The 19415-nt window shown below is 41.1% G+C and overlaps 1 protein-coding gene across 2 annotated transcripts in view; it reads left to right on the top strand.

The window, feature by feature from the left end:
- LOC105395025 (pantothenate kinase 3) overlaps window positions 1-12409 on the top strand; it is a 29727-nt gene extending 17318 nt beyond the window's left edge. For both annotated transcript variants that reach the window (XM_048629851.1, XM_048629850.1), the window contains 9 exons: window positions 690-805; window positions 1203-1381; window positions 2058-2231; window positions 2709-2852; window positions 3394-3545; window positions 5514-5690; window positions 6553-6688; window positions 8692-8807; window positions 9291-12409. In XM_048629851.1, the coding sequence (XP_048485808.1) occupies window positions 690-805; window positions 1203-1381; window positions 2058-2231; window positions 2709-2852; window positions 3394-3545; window positions 5514-5690; window positions 6553-6688; window positions 8692-8807; window positions 9291-9354 (1258 nt within the window). In that variant the 3' untranslated portion in view covers window positions 9355-12409. The remainder of the gene's footprint in view (window positions 1-689; window positions 806-1202; window positions 1382-2057; window positions 2232-2708; window positions 2853-3393; window positions 3546-5513; window positions 5691-6552; window positions 6689-8691; window positions 8808-9290) is intronic.
- Window positions 12410-19415: the final 7006 nt, after the last annotated feature.

The following is a 19415-nucleotide window of genomic DNA, read 5'->3' as shown; positions in this document are numbered from 1 at the left end:
GGCAGAGCCTGTGATATGGGTGTTGGGCAGCTGATATATCTACACAAATACATAGATAGATAGGTATATTTTAAATAGATAAACGACAACCAGACAGTAAGGCAAACATAATGTGGCCATCACACGAATGTTTGCCCTGGGCGGGATTCGAAGCCGCGGCTCCAAGCTTCGGAAGCAGCTTCACTACCGCCTAAGCTACGGTGCCGTCAACTGTCTACATCATCATCAGCATCCCGTAATAATCCACTGGTGAACGGCATATGTTTGGCTCTCAAGGAGAAACATCATCATCAGACAACAGTATACTGTACGACAATTCTAACTTTGTAAGAAAAACAAGTGCCAACGCCAATAAAGTTTAAAGTTTTTTCATAATTTCTGACACTAACATTATCTGGTATCTTGTAGATACGGTATAAACTACCATGTAAAGAAAATTTGCATTGCAATTGCAATTGAATTTTGCAAAACATTACTTAATTTGGTCTAAGAATTTCACGAAAAAAACACGTTTCCAAAACCGTGACACGGTAATTTTGGTATAAAGGTTGTCTGGTAGTGATTGCTATAATCAATAAGGCCGCATTTTAATACTGTTCTTATTTTTTTTCTGTTTTTATGCAAATAAAGAGGTTTGTAATTGTAATTTTGTGCCATAAACAAACAATCTACCCTGGTTTCCTTCCCAGCGCCCTAAGAAGGAAGTCAACGCGAGGTCGCCGCGCTCCCTACCCCGCCCCCGCCCCCGCAGCCCCCGCCCCCGCCGCCATGCAGGCCGCGCCGCCGCCCGACAACAGCGCGCCGCGTGAGTTCACATCATGAGACCTTCATCATCATCATCCCTTTTGCAACACATGTATAATAAAGGCTATAGTTACAAAAACAACATAATTTATTATTTTTGCAAAATTGGTCATTTAGCTGCTCAGTTGTATGTGTAGAAAAAATATTCTATTTCAGTTGTAGCCTGCCTCTGAATTCTATTGTCTTATAATATCTAGGTCTTCACATTCCTAACACATTACCGCCAACCTTCTACAACAACCCAATAACGTCTTGTTTGATTGTTTGCTTACTATCAAGTAATTAGATAACTTATTTTTCGTAGAAACCTTGCCAATCATTTATTTAAGACATTGTGAAACGCTGTTAGTTATTCTAAAACAATAAATAAATAACCAACCTTACTTCCCATCTTTCAGCGATGCCATGGTTCGGCATGGACATAGGTGGCACCCTAACCAAGCTGGTCTACTTCGAGCCCCGCGAGAGCAACCGACGGGAACTGGACAAGGAAACTGAAGTGCTGAAGAACATCAGGAGATATCTCACGAGGAACTCCGCGTATGGGAATACGGGACGACGCGATGTGCACCTGCAGGTGAGGGGTTAAGGCTTTTGATTGTTGGTTGGGTGGAGTTGTTGGTTGGTTATGCGGGCCTGGTACTTTTAGGAGACATAATTGGCAGAAATTGGGTAAATTTAACGCGATTATTTGTGGGTTGGGTAGACATCTTGGTTAGTTATGCGATCCTGCTACTTTTAGGATAGATAATCAATAGAAATTGGGTAAATTTAACGTGATTTTTTGTGGGTTGGGTAGAGCTCTTGGTTGGTTATGTGAGCCTGGTACTTTTCGGATAGATAATCCGTAGGAATTGAGCCAATTTCGGGGGATTATGTGGCTTTTTTGGTGAAATTATGGTCGTTATGTGAGAAGATGTCTTGCTTAGTCATCCGGCCCTAATATTTTCTACATAGTTTAATAAATTTTATTTACAAGCTAAATATGAAAACCGTTTTCCTCTAGCTGCAACGGTTTAATATCTAGACCCCAAGATAAGAAGATTAGGTATCCCCACTATAGCACTCACCAGTGTTGTCGACTTAAGTCGATGCGAATTCGATAGATAAGTCACTGGATTTTGTATGCGTTTTATTAGTTTCTAACGTTACCGACCAAGACATTGCTGTCGAATTACGCTAGCGACTTAGACCTATAGTAATATTAACTGTCTTTATTAACCTACATCACCATTTGCCCCCCCAAAAACCAGATGGACAACGTGACAATCCGCAACCGGCGCGGCACCCTCCACTTCATCCGCTTCCCGTCGTCGGAGGTGGGCGCGTTCCTGCAGCTGGCGCGGTCTAAAGGCATGGCCGCATTGGTCAACACTATATATGCTACCGGGGGAGGCGCTTACAAGTTCGAGGAGGACTTTATTAAGGTAATATGTCCTTCTTCTTAGGAAAAGTTGCCGTTTTAGTCCCAATAATGTTCGCACTGGACGAATAGTACTTGGACTAACTTGAATTTTCATACCATTTTCATCTTATCAACCCATCACGTCCCCACTGCCGGGGCACGGGACTAGTAGGTAAGGGTTTAGGTCTAGTCCGCCACGCTGACCTAGTGCGGGTTGGTGGACACATGCCGTTATAGAAGTGTAAACTAAAATTGATTTTGGAAGTTGCGAAAGAGATGCCACCTAGCGGTATACATGATACATGCTGCACTTCAACACTGCTTGAATGGTGCAAAATCTGTCATCTGATGCTTTCAATTTATCCACGTTTTGTATGCAGTAAATGAGCCTTGTAGAACCATTTCTTACCGCCCATTAATTTAGACCTTTTTTTAAAGTTCATGTAATTTTTTTTTCCATAAACCATTCTCAATTTAACCCTAATCCTCTAACCAACAGGAGGTGAACATGCGCCTGGACAAGCTGGACGAGCTGGACGCGCTTATAGCGGGTGTTCTGTTCGTGGACGCCATGAACCCGCAGGAGTGCTACTACTGGGCGCCGCTGGAGGAGCACCCTGTGCACGAGCACGCCAGCGACACGGTGAGCTCACGGTGCAATAGGAAACGCTCTGTAGACTTGTACTACCTACATGACGACACGGCACAACTTTTAGTACGAATGACAATAAATGTAATAGACACATTTGACAGAACAATACATTGTTTCTTGGATCTTAAAACTAACGTAGGGAGATGTGTCCTCTGGGCATAACCTAAGTAGATGAAGGTAAATCTATCCGCTTATAAAATAATCATAAGAAAACATTTTGATGGCAATTTGTATTTCTGTATTTCTAACCTACGTTGTACGTACGTACTTGTTGAGCACCTAGATCATTTATTAGCTAAATTATGTTTTTCCTGTAACTGTAATGATTTTTAATGTTCATATCATATTGTCATCGTGATAAACTTAATATACACGTTACAATAATATCATGTACTTAAAGGTTGTCTGGCAGAGATCGCTTTCAATCATAAGACCGCCTTTTGAACCAATTAAGTTACTATTTGTTAATTATACTATACTTTTTTGTACTCTACTCTATCTATCTTATAAATATGTTTTTTTTCATCCCCAGCCGCCCTACTCCGAACAAGCGCTATCCATGTACGTGCGTAAGCCGTACGACTTCTCCAACCCGTACCCGTTCATCCTCGTCAACATCGGCTCGGGCGTCTCCGTGCTGGTCGTCACCGGGCCTGACGACTGTCGCCGCGTCAGTGGGACCAGGTGCATATATCTATGGCTATAGATAAGTCAGATATAGAGGTTTTTATACTAGAGAGCCCAGCGGAGCGAAGAAGAGCCGAGCAAAGCGAATCCTACTAATAGTAAAAACGAAAAGTTTGTAAATTTTTAACTTAAAAACTACTGAACGGATTTACATTAAATTTGGTATGCAGAAAGCTTATACCCTGGAATAGTACACAGGCTACTTTTTATCCCGAAATCCCCGTGGGAAATCGTTTTAAGACGAGGCAAGGTGAGCGGGCAATATTGTATAATTACTTGGCTACGACTTCTCCAACCCGTACCCGTTCACCCTCGTCAACATCGGCTCCGGGGTCTCCGTGCTGGTGGTCACCGGGCCCGACGACTGCCGCCGCGTCAGTGGGACCAGGTAGATAAGATAGATAAATCCACCTTTTGTGCTATAGAGCCCAACGGAGCGAAGAAGAGCCGAACGGAGCTAAGAAATGCTAGTAATAGTAGACGTAGTAATGGAAAAGTTTGTTACTCTTTCATGTAAAAGCTACTGAACGGATTGACATGATATTTAGTATGCAGAAAGCTTATACCCTTGATGAAAAGATAGGTAACTTTTTATCCCAAAATTCACGCGGGAAAGCGTTTTAGGACGCGGCAAAGTTAGCGGGCAATATTTATTTATTTATTTATTTATAATAATATTATTGTATAATAAATTGGCGTACGACTTCTCCAACCCGTACCCGTTCATCCTCGTCAACATCGGCTCCGGGGTGTCCGTGCTGGTCGTCACCGGGCCCGACGACTGCCGCCGCGTCAGTGGGACCAGGTAGATATATCTATGGCTATAGATAGAGAGATAAGGTAGATAGAGCGAACGTTTAGTCTAGAGATGGCTATAGATAAGTCAGATAGAGAGGTTTTTATACTAGAGTGCCCAGCAGAGCGAAGGATAATAATACAAATGGGAATGTTGGTTACTCTTTCACGTAAAAACTACTGAACGGATATACACGAAATTTTGTATACAGGAAGCTTATACCCTTGATTAAAAAATAGGTTACTTTTTATCCCGAAATTCTCGCGAGAAAAGGTTTTAAGACGAGGCAAAGTTAGAGAACAGTATATGTTGTATAATAACTTGGCGTACGACTTCTCCAACCCGTACCCGTTCATCCTCGTCAACATCGGCTCGGGGGTGTCCGTGCTGGTCGTCACCTTGCCGGACGACTGCCGCCGTGTCAGTGGGACCAGGTAGATATAGGCTATGGCTGTAGATTAGTCAGATAGAGAGGTTTTTATACTAGAGAGCGTAGCTGAGCGAACAAGAGCCCAGCGGAGCGAAGAAATCGTTTCGATATTTGTTACTCTTTCACGTAAAAACTACTGAACGGATTTTCATGATATTTTGTATTCAGGAAGCTTATGCCCTTGATTAAAAGATAGGTTACTTTTTATCCCGAAATTTCCACGGGAAAAGGTTTTAAGACAGCAAAGTTAGTAGGCAATATTGTATAATTACTTGGCGTACTACTTCTCCAACCCGTACCCGTTCATCCTCGTCAACATCGGCTCGGAAGTCTCCGTGCTGGTCGTCACCGGGCCTGATGACTGCCGCCGCGTCAGTGGGACCAGGTAGATATAGGCTATAGATAAGATAGATAGCTGTTTCTACTATAGAGCCCAGCGGAGCGAAGGAGAGCCGAGCGGAGCGAAGGAGAGCCGGGTGGATAATAATATAAATGGGAATGTTTGTTACTCTTTCACAAGAAAACTACTGAACGGATTTACATGATATTTTGTATTCAGGAAACTTATGCCCTTGATTAAAACATAGAGTACTTTGTATCCCGGAATTCCCCCGTTAAAACTTTCTATCGCTAAGCGGATCTTATCACGATCTTGCTGCGTCGCTTCGCCCAGCTCTCTAGTACTTTATTCCCAATTTTGTCTGCATTCGCTCCACAACTAACCCCCTCTCCCCCGCAGCCTCGGCGGCGGCACCTTCCTCGGGCTCTGCTGCCTGCTGACGGGCTGCGCGAGCTTCGAGGAGGCTCTGGCGCTGGCGGCGCGCGGCGACAACACGCCCGTGGACAAGCTCGTGCGCGACATCTACGGCGGCGACTACGCGCGCTTCCGCCTGCCCGGCGACCTGGTGGCCAGCAGGTGGGACGACAACAATACATACTAACCATACAAATATCATACAAACTAACTGTACATGTTTCCTAAACCCTGAAGAGCCGAGCGAAGCGAGGCAATACTAATCATACCGGCATTTTCGAAACTCTAAAGAGCCGAGTGAAGCGAGGCCATACAAACCAACCTCGGATTACCTGAAACCTAAAGAGCCGAGCGACGCGAAACATACCGGCATTTCCGAAATCGTTAAAAGCCGAGTGAAGCGAGGCTATACAAACTAACCTCGGATTTCCTAAAACGTAGAGAGAGCCGAGCGAAGCGAGGCAATATAATTTTAACTGGCGCTTTCTAAACCTCAAAGCGCTGAGCAAAGCGAGGCCACATAAACTAACCCTGCATTTTCTAAAATGTAAAGAGCCGATTGTCGGGAGGCAATACTAACCAAACCGCGTTTCCTAAACCCTAAGCAGCCGAGTGAAGCGACGCCAAACACAGTCATCAAGCCCTTTCCCCCGCAATTTAAGCAGCATGTGCGTGGCGGAGTTTCTGTTTTTGTACAATAAAGAGTATTTTTATCTAATCTTAATCCTTTTCATGCGGTTGTCTGGAAGAGATTACTTTTAGTAATAAGGACGCCGATTGTACTATTCTCTTTTTCAAGTTTGTGAAACTGTTTCTGTGCAATAAGGAGTGTTTTATATTTATCTTTAATTTATATTTATCACAGTTTTGTATAAACGTACACACGTACACTTGTATTCTGGGTGCCCGCGATACATTTACCCCGCGATACGATTACGGGACCCGCTGTTAAAATGTAAATTGTGATATATTTTTTTGTTAAATAAATATTTTTGTATTTGAATTTAAACCATTTCCCCCGCAGTTTCGGCCACATGTGCGCGGCTGAGCGTCGCGCCGCCGTGTCCCGGGCGGACCTGGCTCGGGCCACGCTCGTCACCATCACCAACAACATCGGCTCCATAGCGCGCCTGTGCGCCCTCAACGAGAACATAGACAAGGTACAGTGCAGTCCACTAGAGATGACCACGCTCGTCACCATCACCAACAACATCGGCTCCATAGCGCGCCTGTGCGCCCTCAACGAGAACATAGACAAGGTACAGTGCAGTCCACTAGAGATGACCACGCTCGTCACCATCACCAACAACATCGGCTCCATAGCGCGCCTGTGCGCCCTCAACGAGAACATAGACAAGGTACAGTGCAGTCCACTAGAGATGACCACGCTCGTCACCATCACCAACAACATCGGCTCCATAGCGCGCCTGTGCGCCCTCAACGAGAACATAGACAAGGTACAGTGCAGTCCACTAGAGATGACCACGCTCGTCACCATCACCAACAACATCGGCTCCATAGCGCGCCTGTGCGCCCTCAACGAGAACATAGACAAGGTACAGTGCAGTCCACTAGAGATGACCACGCGAGTGAGCCATCACCAACAATATCGGCTCCATAGCACGCCTGTGCGCCCTCAACGAGAACATAGACAAGGTGTATTGCAGTCCACTAGTCACTTTGTACGCGAGAAAACGTAAACTTTTATAGTTTCCGATGATCTAACAAACCTGTACTAGACCCTCAGTATTATTTGTATAGAATTTCACACATTTCTGTTAGAGGTACGGAACCCTAAAAATACGGTATAACCACAGAATAATAACTAGTACCAGGTACAGAAGTCCATCTTCGCAATGGCTATCAAAGAAATATGACTCCATCCCATAAGCAATAAGATCTAATTTAGATCGCGTTCTAGCCGCACACGTTTTTATTTACTTACCTACCAATTTATTTTTGAGGGAATATGCGCCTTATTTCACTGGACTACGGTGCATAATAAGTTATACGTGGTTATACGCATTGAAAAAGAAGCCACCTTAGGGTTGCCTCAGCACCACAGACTACAACGTTTACTAAGCAACGGACTGAGTTTGTAAAAAGAATGTCATGATATTAAAACAAAATAATTTGAATTTAGAATACAAAGCTATTCCAAACTTATTTTCTATTGGAAATAACCAGTAAAAACAATGACAATTTCATAGTTAAGATATTTTGAAGTACATAAAATATGTATGAATCTAAGTAGGTACCTAAAACATTTAATTTTGTGAAAACATGTTTTTTTTCGTTATAATTCATATTATGGATATAATTTATATTATGATACAGAACGTGTTAGTTTCGTTAAGCACTAATCCCACTCAGCGCACATTTTATAATCGATTCATTAATACATTTTGAAGGTAGTTGTGTCTGTAAATTTAATAATTTAACGAAAAAAATATTGGAATAGACTTTGTTCAACATGGAGAAAAAAAGGGTTTGTAGTTCGGATTAATTTCATTTCAAATAAGGAACGTAGAAGAAATCAATAAAATACTTAGATTAGTTTTACCTGTCAGCATCTTTTGGTAATGTAAAAAAATTTAAATTTGGATCACGATCCGTATTTAAGCAATTAAATACGGCACAGTATTTTTTTGCTGCTTTTTTTCTATTCATAATTCGCGCGCGCGTGTATCGTCTTCCGCTTGCGGCAGCCGACTAGATTTGCCCCATCGATGGGGCAGGCGCCAGGCTGGCGCCTGCGCCGCCCACGCGCGGTGTGACACAGGCCTGATTACTTAAATTTTCTCGTTTGCTCACGAGATTCATGCTAGGTTCTAGAGGGTTAACCCCTTATTCATGAAAAAAGTTAGTGGACGCTTAAGCTATTGAACTGTTTTGTCCCTCTCTGTCAAACAACAAATTGTTCTCTGTCAGAGAGTGACAGAACACTTCAATAGCCAAAGTGTCCAATAAATTTTTTTTTATGAAAAAGGGGACGAAATGACAAATGACGAAAAATTCATGAACGAGAGCTGTCGGTACGTTTAATGCACCGAGATAGAGTCGAGGCCGAAACTTAGTTTTTCGTCATATAGAGTGGACCCCTCTAGTGCATAGTTTAATTTATTTGCTACATTTTACTAATATCATCTCATCCTCTCCCCAGGTGGTATTCTGCGGCAACTTCCTCCGAGTGAACCCTCTCTCCATGAAGCTACTATCCTACGCGATGGCGTACTGGTCGCGCGGCGCTCTGAAGGCTCTGTTCCTGCAGCATGAGGGGTGAGTGGACCTGCCTCCGCTGCATGGGGCGGCTAGCGATGTCGATAAACTGGCTTAAAGATGTCTATACAATACGGACGCCTAAGCAAAATTTCTTTGTAATATTAGGTATTGAGTCGTACTAGATGATTTGGGTGACCTGATGATGGACTTCGGAGTCACCATATGGAACTCGGAGACTGTCAGAGGTAGGTATCCCGAGTTTGGGCTCATTTTGTTGGTATTCGTGAGTACCTATTGCATGGCAGCTCTCGTTCGTTCGATTTATGTAGTTCCGCATTGAGTGTGGACGAGGAACAACTATTAAATTAATTCCATACACATATTCGGCTCTTTGCGATCATTATAGACGTTGGTTGCAACCTCACGATGAAAAGAAAACAGATTATGTTCCTGTTTACCCTACCCATCTACATATTTACCCCGTTTTACAGTATTTAGGTATAATATTTTTTCATTATATTTCCTTTTCTTATTCCGCAGATACTTCGGTGCAGTCGGGTGCTTGTTGCAGTTCGACGACGCATACAGAAAGAAAAAGAGCTAATAGCCAGCGAATACATTATCTAACAGGACTATAATAGTACTAAGACTATACAGTACGGTGATTCAGTAGAAATTCCGCCCTAGACGAAGGCAAAAACGAACGATTAGCAACAAAGATAAACATAAATCATTTATTTGACACACTGGCAACAATAAAACGTATAAGAAACTATACAAAATAAAGAATAACATAAAGGTTGCCGTCGAGAGCGTCAAAAAGACCTCAGCTCAGCTTGTGCTGTAGACAATAAAGCCATAGGTATAAGGTGACCTAAGAAACGAACACTAGCGCTACGATAGACGATGGAACTAAACACTGAATACCTAGCAGTCTGTGACAGTGTAGCTGACTACGACATTTGGGCCTCATCCATCTTAATTTCGCTCGCATATTCGCTAAAGTCTAGGGCGGATTTATTTACTGAATTGCATAGCTGGTATTCCTCGGAGCTTATTGTCTGATTATGCTTCTATAGCTATGGTAGGAGCTGTCAATTGACTAATCAAAGATACAGGGTGTTGCAAAAATGGCAGTAGTAATACGAAAGGGCTGAATCAGCTCGTCATTCTGGACAACTTCGAGAAAATTATAAAGAATCTTGTACTTCCTGTACTAAAAATTACGTGTCCAAAAAAGTTTATTTGGAGAGGCCATTTTGTTTTTCAGGAAGATCGTGAAAAGAAAATGGCAACAAAAAGTTGTTCAGAATGTCGAGCTGTCAAATGACTGCTCCTGTCATTTTGATAGCGATAGCAGGAAAATGAGACAATAGTTCCCCTTGTACGCTAAACGAAAATATCCATCACCGCTTTCTTAAAGTTATATACCATTTTGAGGACAATAATGTATGTATTTTGGGAATTTAAGTACTCTTTACGCTGCTTTCTATAAGCTTGTTGATTTGACATTTATATTTATCCTTCACCTGTAAGTCTTAGGATCAAACTGTTTGCGCTAGGGTGGGTCTGGATCTTTTTTGTTGACTGTACATTGATATCAATTCTGAATTTACTAATTCATATTTAGGAGCTGTCAAAACCTTAATTTCTTTGTTTAAAATTCGACTCTAGAGTGTTCCCGTAGCTCAATTTATCAATTAAATTTATATTTAGCAAAATTTTAGTTTGACAGCGCTCAAATTTGAATATCTGCCTTCAGAATCGACATCATTGACCTACCAATTTTTATACCCTGTTTATGGTGTTGCAAATAGACTATAGAAATGAAGGGAATTCGCACAACTCATCAGAAACACATTTCGAATATATCTTAATGTTTCTAAAACACCCTGTAGGTGGGTGCTGATTATTTTCTCCGCATATTTATACTTACATATGTCTGTAAATTTATTTGTCCTTTCCCAATTATATTTCATGTCTTAAAGAGTAAGTAATTTGAAAAATGGTGCATTTTATTCCTCTGTAAATATAAATGCTTTATTGAAATAGATAAAAATAGGTACATTACATATACATATATTATATATTTAGTAACGCATAATAAATATAAGTAGTTGATTGTTTTGGAATATTCCTACTTAATTAATTTATTATGAATGTAGAATTTAGATTTATCATTCCTATTGTGTTTTTTTTGTTGTTCAATATAAAATGTATATCTACCTAACAACTTATTTACCACAATACCTACACTAGAAACCACATAACTTGACCAATACGCAGAAAACACTTACCATCAAAACCTAGACACATGTCATGCTCAGTGCCAATTTCTCCATAATGGGTTAGAGCATAACCAGGGATTCATTTATTATTTTACTTTACTTTACTTAAACTATTGCTTGACTTTTGACACATCTGTCAAGAGTTTAATATGGAGATGACGTATAATTGATCAACCTTTCCCTGGTTACGATCTAACCGACTATGCAGAAATTGGAGCTAAACGCTATCAGTTTGCTGAAAAGTCTCACTGTGCTGCTATTAAAAGAATAAAACTTTGTTTTATGGGTGTTTAAATCAAAATTTAACACATTTATATGGTGTTTGACAGCTAACTGCGCTTAGGATGACATGTTTCTAAGTTTTGATGGTAAGGCCCTTAGATTTGAGACGCGGATTGGAATGTGTCAAAACCGCGCGACGCCATTGGTCCGCGCTATGCCGCTCGCCCGCTATTGGTCCATTCTCCGAATCCTCTCTTGTTATTTGTTCATAAAGGCTTCATACGGAGACGGCAGCCATTTTGGTCAAGTTATCGTGGTTAGTTGGGTACTAGACATATACAGAGTCCAGCCAATCCTAACGTTACAGCTGTTTTTATAGTGATGTGATTGGGCGCATGTTGAGGCATGTAACCAATCACACATGAGTTTGATTACAGCTACGGTGCTGCCATCTACAGTCAGCACAAGGTTTTCGTCCAATTTTCAAGAGTAACCCCCTTATTCATATAAAACTTACTGGACACTTTTGCTATTGAACTGTTTTGTCACTCTCTGACAGAGAAAAATTTGTTCTATTGACAGAGAGTGACAAAACAGTTCAATAGCTAAAGCGTCCATCATATTTTTTTTATGAATAAGGGAGTAAAGTTGTTAATAAAGTATAAATGGATCTGGAGACGCTAAATGCTTGTATTTTAGATTTTACTGTAATATTGACTGAAAACGTCTGGTTTTTGCAGTTTCAGTATTATGATATTATACGATATTATGTTTTTGAAATTTGAGGGTTCGAAGAAATTCCACGTATCCATTTTTACATGAATTTATGCAAAAATGCCAACAAATAGATTGATGACAACCCTTCCATGCGTGTATTTGTTTAATTTCTATAGTGTTATAGCACAAATTAAAGTTTTTTTTAAATTGTAGTTTTACTATTATGTGATCTAGTTTAGGTAGTATAAATACATTTCGTACAGAGGTTATTCGTAAGTTTTGGCTCCGAAAATAAAATTATAATTATTTATTTATGATGATACAACAATGTTGTGGGAATAAAACTATTTTATTTTTTAATTATTTTTAGACGGTTGAGGTGATGATGGTTTTTTAGCTATATTGACAATTCAAATAAAATGTTTAATGAAATTTACATTTTTATTTCGGTACCTTTAACTTTAAAGTACACTTATAACTTATAAGTAGATTAGGTAAGGAGAAAACGAATAATGCTTTATCCTCAAGAGTAGTAATAATACAATCACTATCGTCTCACGACTTTTATTTAAGCTAAGGTCCATTTTATATTAAATTAGATAGATAACAGTATACTTACCATTATTGTATACCAAGTCTTTATAAATATTTCTCAGAGAGACCACAACAAAATCTACACCGTCTGAACTGCCCCCTCCATCACTTCTTGAACTACCGTCATTTCCGAAATCTTTATTTAGTCTAAAATCTTCATAACCGTTGCGTCTTAAATTGCTATGTGAAGATGGATACTTGGCCATTTTCACTGGTTTACTAAAAACAGACGTCATTCGCGTTTTCTTAGCGTGGCTGGAGGTACGAGACATGTGGTATGCTGAGTTTACTGAAATTGTAATACACATCAAAAACGGTTCAGCAACTAAATTGATTCTTTATGATGCGGGTGAGTCGCCACCTAGCGGTATACGCGCTGCACTAGCCCCGCATCATACAAAAGACAATGGCCAAATCTGACCCGCTTTGCAGCCACTAACCAAACCTATTTTTATTCAGTGATCTATATGAAGGATAAATAGGTATTAAAAAAAACACTTTAAAAAATACTTAGTATGAGGGAAACATATTTCATCAAGTAAATCAAGAGTAAATAGCAAATTTGTGTAGCTGTCCAAACGGGCCTATTATATTTGGACGACTGTAGTAGAAAATATATATGATGTAAAAAACAAAACAAAAAAAACAACAACAAACACTCACGCCTTGTACTAATGTACTCCCTTGCGGGGTAGGCAGAGGTGCATTGCTGCACCCACTCGCCAGAGCGGGCCTATTGCCATTTTACGGGCACATCCAAGACCCGAGAACAAATATCTGTGTTTAAACAAATATCTGCCCCAGCCGGGAATCGAACCCGGGACCATCGGCTCAGTACTCAGGGTCACTAACCACTACGCCATTCGGTCGGTCAGTAACCACGTCGCCATGTATGATGTACTCACATGCTAAACAAAGGAGGAATATCACAAATATATTTAAATAGCACATTCTGTAAATGTTTTGCTTGAAGGCTTCATACCGCACATATCAATAGGAAACATAGGTTCAAAAAAACAGGTAAGTACCTAAAGTTATAAAGAAAACTATGCTGTTTTTGATAACAAAAGCAATGAAGCTTAAAAATTCATTAACTTCTGTAATTAATAACCACGTATACACATTACACAGCCCGTAGCATACATTTTCACCGTGAATGTGAAGTGAAATTCATCGAGTAATTTTGTATGAAAATATGAACAGCGCCCCAGGCGGTCGGTAGCAGAACTAAAATTGTCATGCAAAACTACTCCATGAATCTTTTTTGAACGTGAAGAGTTCACGATGAAAATTTATGATACGGGCTCGGGATGTAAAAAAGTGTGATGTATTCCTAACATGTATGTTGATAATTTAACCTAATTTTTGTTTTAGGTATGAAAAAAGTCTAGATATAACATTAAAATAAATATATATTTTCATCTTAGTTTTGTAAAAATCTACTGTATAAATGTACCTAGTTGGTATGTTATAGTCTACCTAAATAATTTATTTAATTTTAAACCAACATTACGGATTTCACAACAAGGATGGAGGATTAATGCAAACCCATTAACAACACTATTATTATAAAAACTTAACAATAAAAGTACGATGTCAACATCATAATACACTCACAAGCAATGAAAAAGTTCCACCCTAAAAATGCCGACTCCTAATTTTATTTTAAAAACATTTTATTAAAAGAAAACAATATTTACGTTTAATTGGTAATAGACGCATTTTTCCTGAAATAAAAATGACATATTATGTATCTAGCCTATCTGAAACCTAGTTAAACATTGTGAGATATGGCGTTTCGACTTTCTCCGTGTTCGGCATCATAAGGGTCACAGTGACAGTAGTAGTAAGTCCATTTTTCTCTCCACCTTTATTTGCAAGGTGCGGGTGCCTATATAAATAGAGTGAGTCGCCCGCGCGCCTCAGTTGTAATATCACCATGCAGAAATGACTAGGTTTCAGATAGGCTAGATACATAATATGTCATTTTTATTTCAGGAAAAATGCGTCTATTATGTAGTCTGAGCCTATCTGAAACCTAGTTAAACATTGTGAGATGTGTTTATTATCGCATGGTGGAGAGAAAACCAACTGTGACCCATAAGCTACTGATGAGTATATCAGTAGATAAATATTTGAATCTATAAATTTATAATGCATAGATTTCTAGGTAATAGATATACTAAAAAGAAAGGTATAAGTATACATAAGACTTAAGTACTTCCTTATTATTCCTGACTTGTCAGAAAGTTATGGAAGGTATGTACCTATACATATAGGTAGGTATTTATACATATGGATACACACAGTGCCTCTTCGAAAGCAATACTTATAAGTAATTATTGATCAAAATCTTGTTATTGTCAAGGCAATATTTTTAACATACACTAGCCGAATGGATGGAACCAGTGAAATACTTTGCAACAATATTTAAAAGCTGTAAAATGTAGAATATCGATCCAGGCCGCTGGGGCTCAGGTCAGCACATGCTGACTAGGGTATGTAATTCTGGACTGACCTCAGAAATGCAGCAGCCGACCCTGGAGCCTCTTGGACCTGCTCAGTCAGCCCCGTACGACGACACGGCCTGCAACACCTGGCGCGGCATCTAGTCCTTGGAACGAGGAGTGGTGCTTGAAGGGAAGATAATTTTACTAAATATCTCAGCCTCATCAGCTACTGGAAAAGATTAGATGAAGGCTGTGACACTGGCGGATAACTAAGTATTCAGTTTTTCAAAACATGATGCAGGTCACTATATTCATATTCTAGATTGACAAGTAACACACAGTCTAATTTTGTATTCTAACTAACTCGGCGGTTAACGAGTTCCTGTGCAGTCCTACTAGGAAGGAAAGTTATTTTATAAGCCTTTGCACCGATTTTGTGGGCTACTATCATTCTGTATCATCATGTGTGAATATTATGAGCTCTGGCAGCATTCCTTGGTAGATGACATCAATTAATAAAGATTGATTAACACAACAATAACAATTATAATAGTTGATAAATGAAACCCGGCTAACATGTCTTAACTGGGTAAGTAAATGATCAGTCATGCCACCAGGATAAGTAAAATGTTCAGTACTTCATATGAAAAACATTAACAAGGTCACCTTTAGGTATGTTCGTCAACACTAAGGGCAGGTCTCGGCCAAAACCTTAAGGCTTCGCCTTGTTGCAACTTCAAAGGTACGTAGGTAGGTACCTACTTAAATTGTTGTAGGTTCGATTTTGAAACCATTAAGTCAACCTGGATAAAACAAAATAAAATAGCTCGATTAAATAAAGATGGTACGTAAAGATGTTAGTTGTACCTGATCAGACCTGATGCAACGACAGCCAACATAGACTCTCTAATCTGTGGAAGCAACAATCATGGTGGCAGGAACATGGACAGTTGGACGAGCCACCTCGAGCCTGACTTATCAATCAGAACTGACAGTTCGCCAACAGCAGATAGCTTGCGGCTATCTATAGGTAAACTTAGGTAGTTAGCTATACCCAAGAAAAAGTCCTTGGACATCGATATGACAGTGGAACGGCGAATAACTGTGACATTCTTTAAAACAAAAAGGCTTGTTGTTGTCCAGCTAAGGAAGGTTACCTACTTCAGTGACCTGGTATTGCATACTGAAAGAACTGCGATGAGTTAATATTATGACTAATAATTATTACTTATTTAGAAAGTTTTCCGCAAACTCTAATAAATCAAGCAGCTACCACGTCACCGCTGCCCGGTTATAACTCTGTACTAGCTTAGTAGATATATATACCAGTTCTAGCCTTCAGCTAGAGGCCAGAGAGCTCCTAAATGAGATGCGAGTACGAGCATGACACAAGTATTTTTTTACTTGGTAACTAGTTACGTAACTAACTGAAAGATCCATAAAACAGTTGAGGATTACTCAGAATGGAATTGTGAAAACGGCACGTCTGCATCTTAACCAGTCAGTCTAAGTAGTTTCAGCAGATACAGTGTTGAAAAATAGTTATAAAACGTTTGCGCCAGAATCGAATTAAAAATACATTTTCATTAGAGAAGCCGTTTAGGCATGAATAGGTACTTTCACCCTTTGGATTGCGCTCCAAATGATGACCTTCGAAATTCATAGAAATTTAATGACGACTGCCATTGTTTATTATCTAGCCCCGTACATTGAGTAGGGCCGCGGCTACACGTGATGTGATACACAGTACACAGTAGGTATATGCATGTTCCCAGAATAGTGGAAGTTATAATTTTACCAAAAGGTAGTCGTCTCGTGCAAGAGCACCGTTACTCGATTTATTCGATACACAACTAGTAGACAGCTGCTGCGTAGGAGGTTCACGCATTTTTCAACAAAGAGCTCGGATTATACACACTCACAATCCACTGGGACATAAGGAAGACAGCTAATATGGTGCCACTCAGAAACCGCGATGACACTCCGATCATGATCACCCGACCGAATTATTATGATCCTACGATCATAATAAATTCGGTAACTTGTGAAGCGGTATGGTATAGCAACAGCGACTTTCACGAAATCAGGAATTAGCTCAGTGCTTTTAGGTTGAACACTCGCCGGTGGGATTCACTTTGCTCACAGCCGAGAAAAGAAAAGACTCAAAGCTGGAATCTGCCGATGTGTCATGACACTTAAGATAGTGTCTGGGGGGTCACTTTATATGACGAAAAACGAACTTTCAGTGCACTGCGGCGCGAGCCGCACTATCTGTTTGTATGTATTAAACGTGCCGATTGCACGACAGCTCTCGTTCGTTCGTTTCTCATCAGTATAGAGTAACGCTCCTGTACTTACCGTGCGTCACCATTCCCATGAGCAGTCCAATGATCTTTAGGCAGTTTAGAACAAAAGCTGCATTAGACAGTTTCTTCAGCAGAGACATCGAAATAAAAAATTGATTGCACAACTATCCCCAGGAGCAGTCTACAGGTCACTTTGGGGAGTTCAGAAGAAAGCTGCTTTAATAGAATACCCTACCTCAGCGGAGGCATCAAATTGAAGTGCTATAACACTTTTAGAAGCGGTGCACGTTACCCGATTTGTCGTCATCCATGCCGATGCGGCTACGGCGACTACAGGTGGTTACTCATGCTTCGTTGGTGTGCCCTTGTATGGCTAACATGACCAACCTTGGCAGTAAACGTTCGTCTGCATATGCCAAAATCACTGATGAATAGCGCACGTTACTCGATACCTTCTAAATAAGTCACTCATAATGATGGCTGATGATGATGATGACCGTGCTAGCAATGGTGCAGGCGGTTCCGCTGAGCATAAAATCTCTTCCCAGACAGGGGGCGTTTGCATCTGGCAACCAGAACAGGAGTGCCAGGTGTGCGCAGCGATGCAGGTGGGACAACACAGCCGCCAGGGCAGGAGTACATGGCTGGGTCTATGCAGCGATGCAGGTAGCACAAACCGGTGGCCAGGGCCAGGACCGGGTGTACGCTGCGATGCAGGTGGCACAAAACGGTGGCCAGGGCCAGGACCGGGTGTACAGCCGCCAGGGCAGGAGTGCATGGCTGGGTCTATGCAGCGATGCAGGTACCACAAACCGGTGGCCAGGGCCAGGACCGGGTGTACGCTGCGATGCAGGTGGCACGAGACGGCGGCCAACGCAGGAGCACAGGGCCGGGTGTATGCTGCGATGCAGGTGGCACGAACCGGTGGCCAGGGCAGGAGCACAGGGCCGGGTGCAGGTTACACGAAACTTCAATTTCACCGAATCGGCCTGCCTACCCTCAGCGGGTAGGTACCGGCGGATCACATTACTCGCCGCACATGCCACAATGTCCCAACATACTGAAACTCGGAGCCACGTGCTTCCTGTAAAAAATCCTATGACGGTCCTGGAAAGCTCCTGTTTGTAAAGCCTTACATAAGCTATAATCAAGTGCATTATTGTAATAGTAAAGTTTTTATCAACTGTTTTCTAAAAATATTAGAAATTGAGGGTAGAAAAATATATTTTTATTATTTTTTCCTGTATAAAATTAACATATGCTTTACTTAAAGCGGTCATTAATGTAAGTATCTAGCTCAAGCGCCACTAGTAGGACCGGAATATGTGATCAATCATCACCACGACTATTGAATCGGACCCTACTGCGTGGGATAAAAACCCCAAGCGCCGGAGCATTATGACCAGTGGCTGAGCTTTTAAAAGCAGTAAATAATAGCATTTTACTCACGGCTTATCAACTCAAACCTTAGTTGCGAAATCCTCAGCAATGGCTGCGTGCGCAGCAGGCGGCAGGTCCCGCTCCCCGACGCCACGTGTCGCGGCGGCCGCGCCCCGCGCCGCCTGGTCCGCATCACGCTACAGCTCCCGGCAGCGAGGACTCCGCAAATTCAATATTATATTTTTCCCCGTCGGAGCGAAGCCGACGAGAACCGTGGCTACATTGAGCCATTTTGCCGAAGTGTTCACTTCAAAAATCAAAAACCAACTGAGGCGCGCGGGCGACTCACTCTATTTATATAGGCACCCGCACCTTGCAAATAAAGGTGGAGAGAAAAATGGACTTACTACTACTGTCACTGTGACCCTTATGATGCCGAACACGGAGAAAGTCGAAACGCCATATCTCACAATGTTTAACTAGGTTTCAGATAGGCTCAGACTACATAATATTCTGTTAAATGTACTTCAATATTGCAGACGGCGGCGTCATAAAGCTAGTCTTTTCCGTTTAGGAGTAATTTGGTGATTTTATCAGTGGAACTTTTTCATTTTTCAAAAGTGTATAATAATCATCAGCCTAACATCGTCAACCACTGCTAGACATAGGCTCCTTCCCAATATTGACACAAAAATATTCCCACCGCAT

The sequence above is a fragment of the Plutella xylostella genome, chromosome 24, assembly GCF_932276165.1.
Source record: "Plutella xylostella chromosome 24, ilPluXylo3.1, whole genome shotgun sequence".
Taxonomy (NCBI): Eukaryota; Metazoa; Arthropoda; class Insecta; order Lepidoptera; family Plutellidae; genus Plutella; species Plutella xylostella.
The sequence above is the reverse complement of the archived record's forward strand: the minus strand, read 5'-3'. Positions and strand labels throughout refer to the sequence as shown.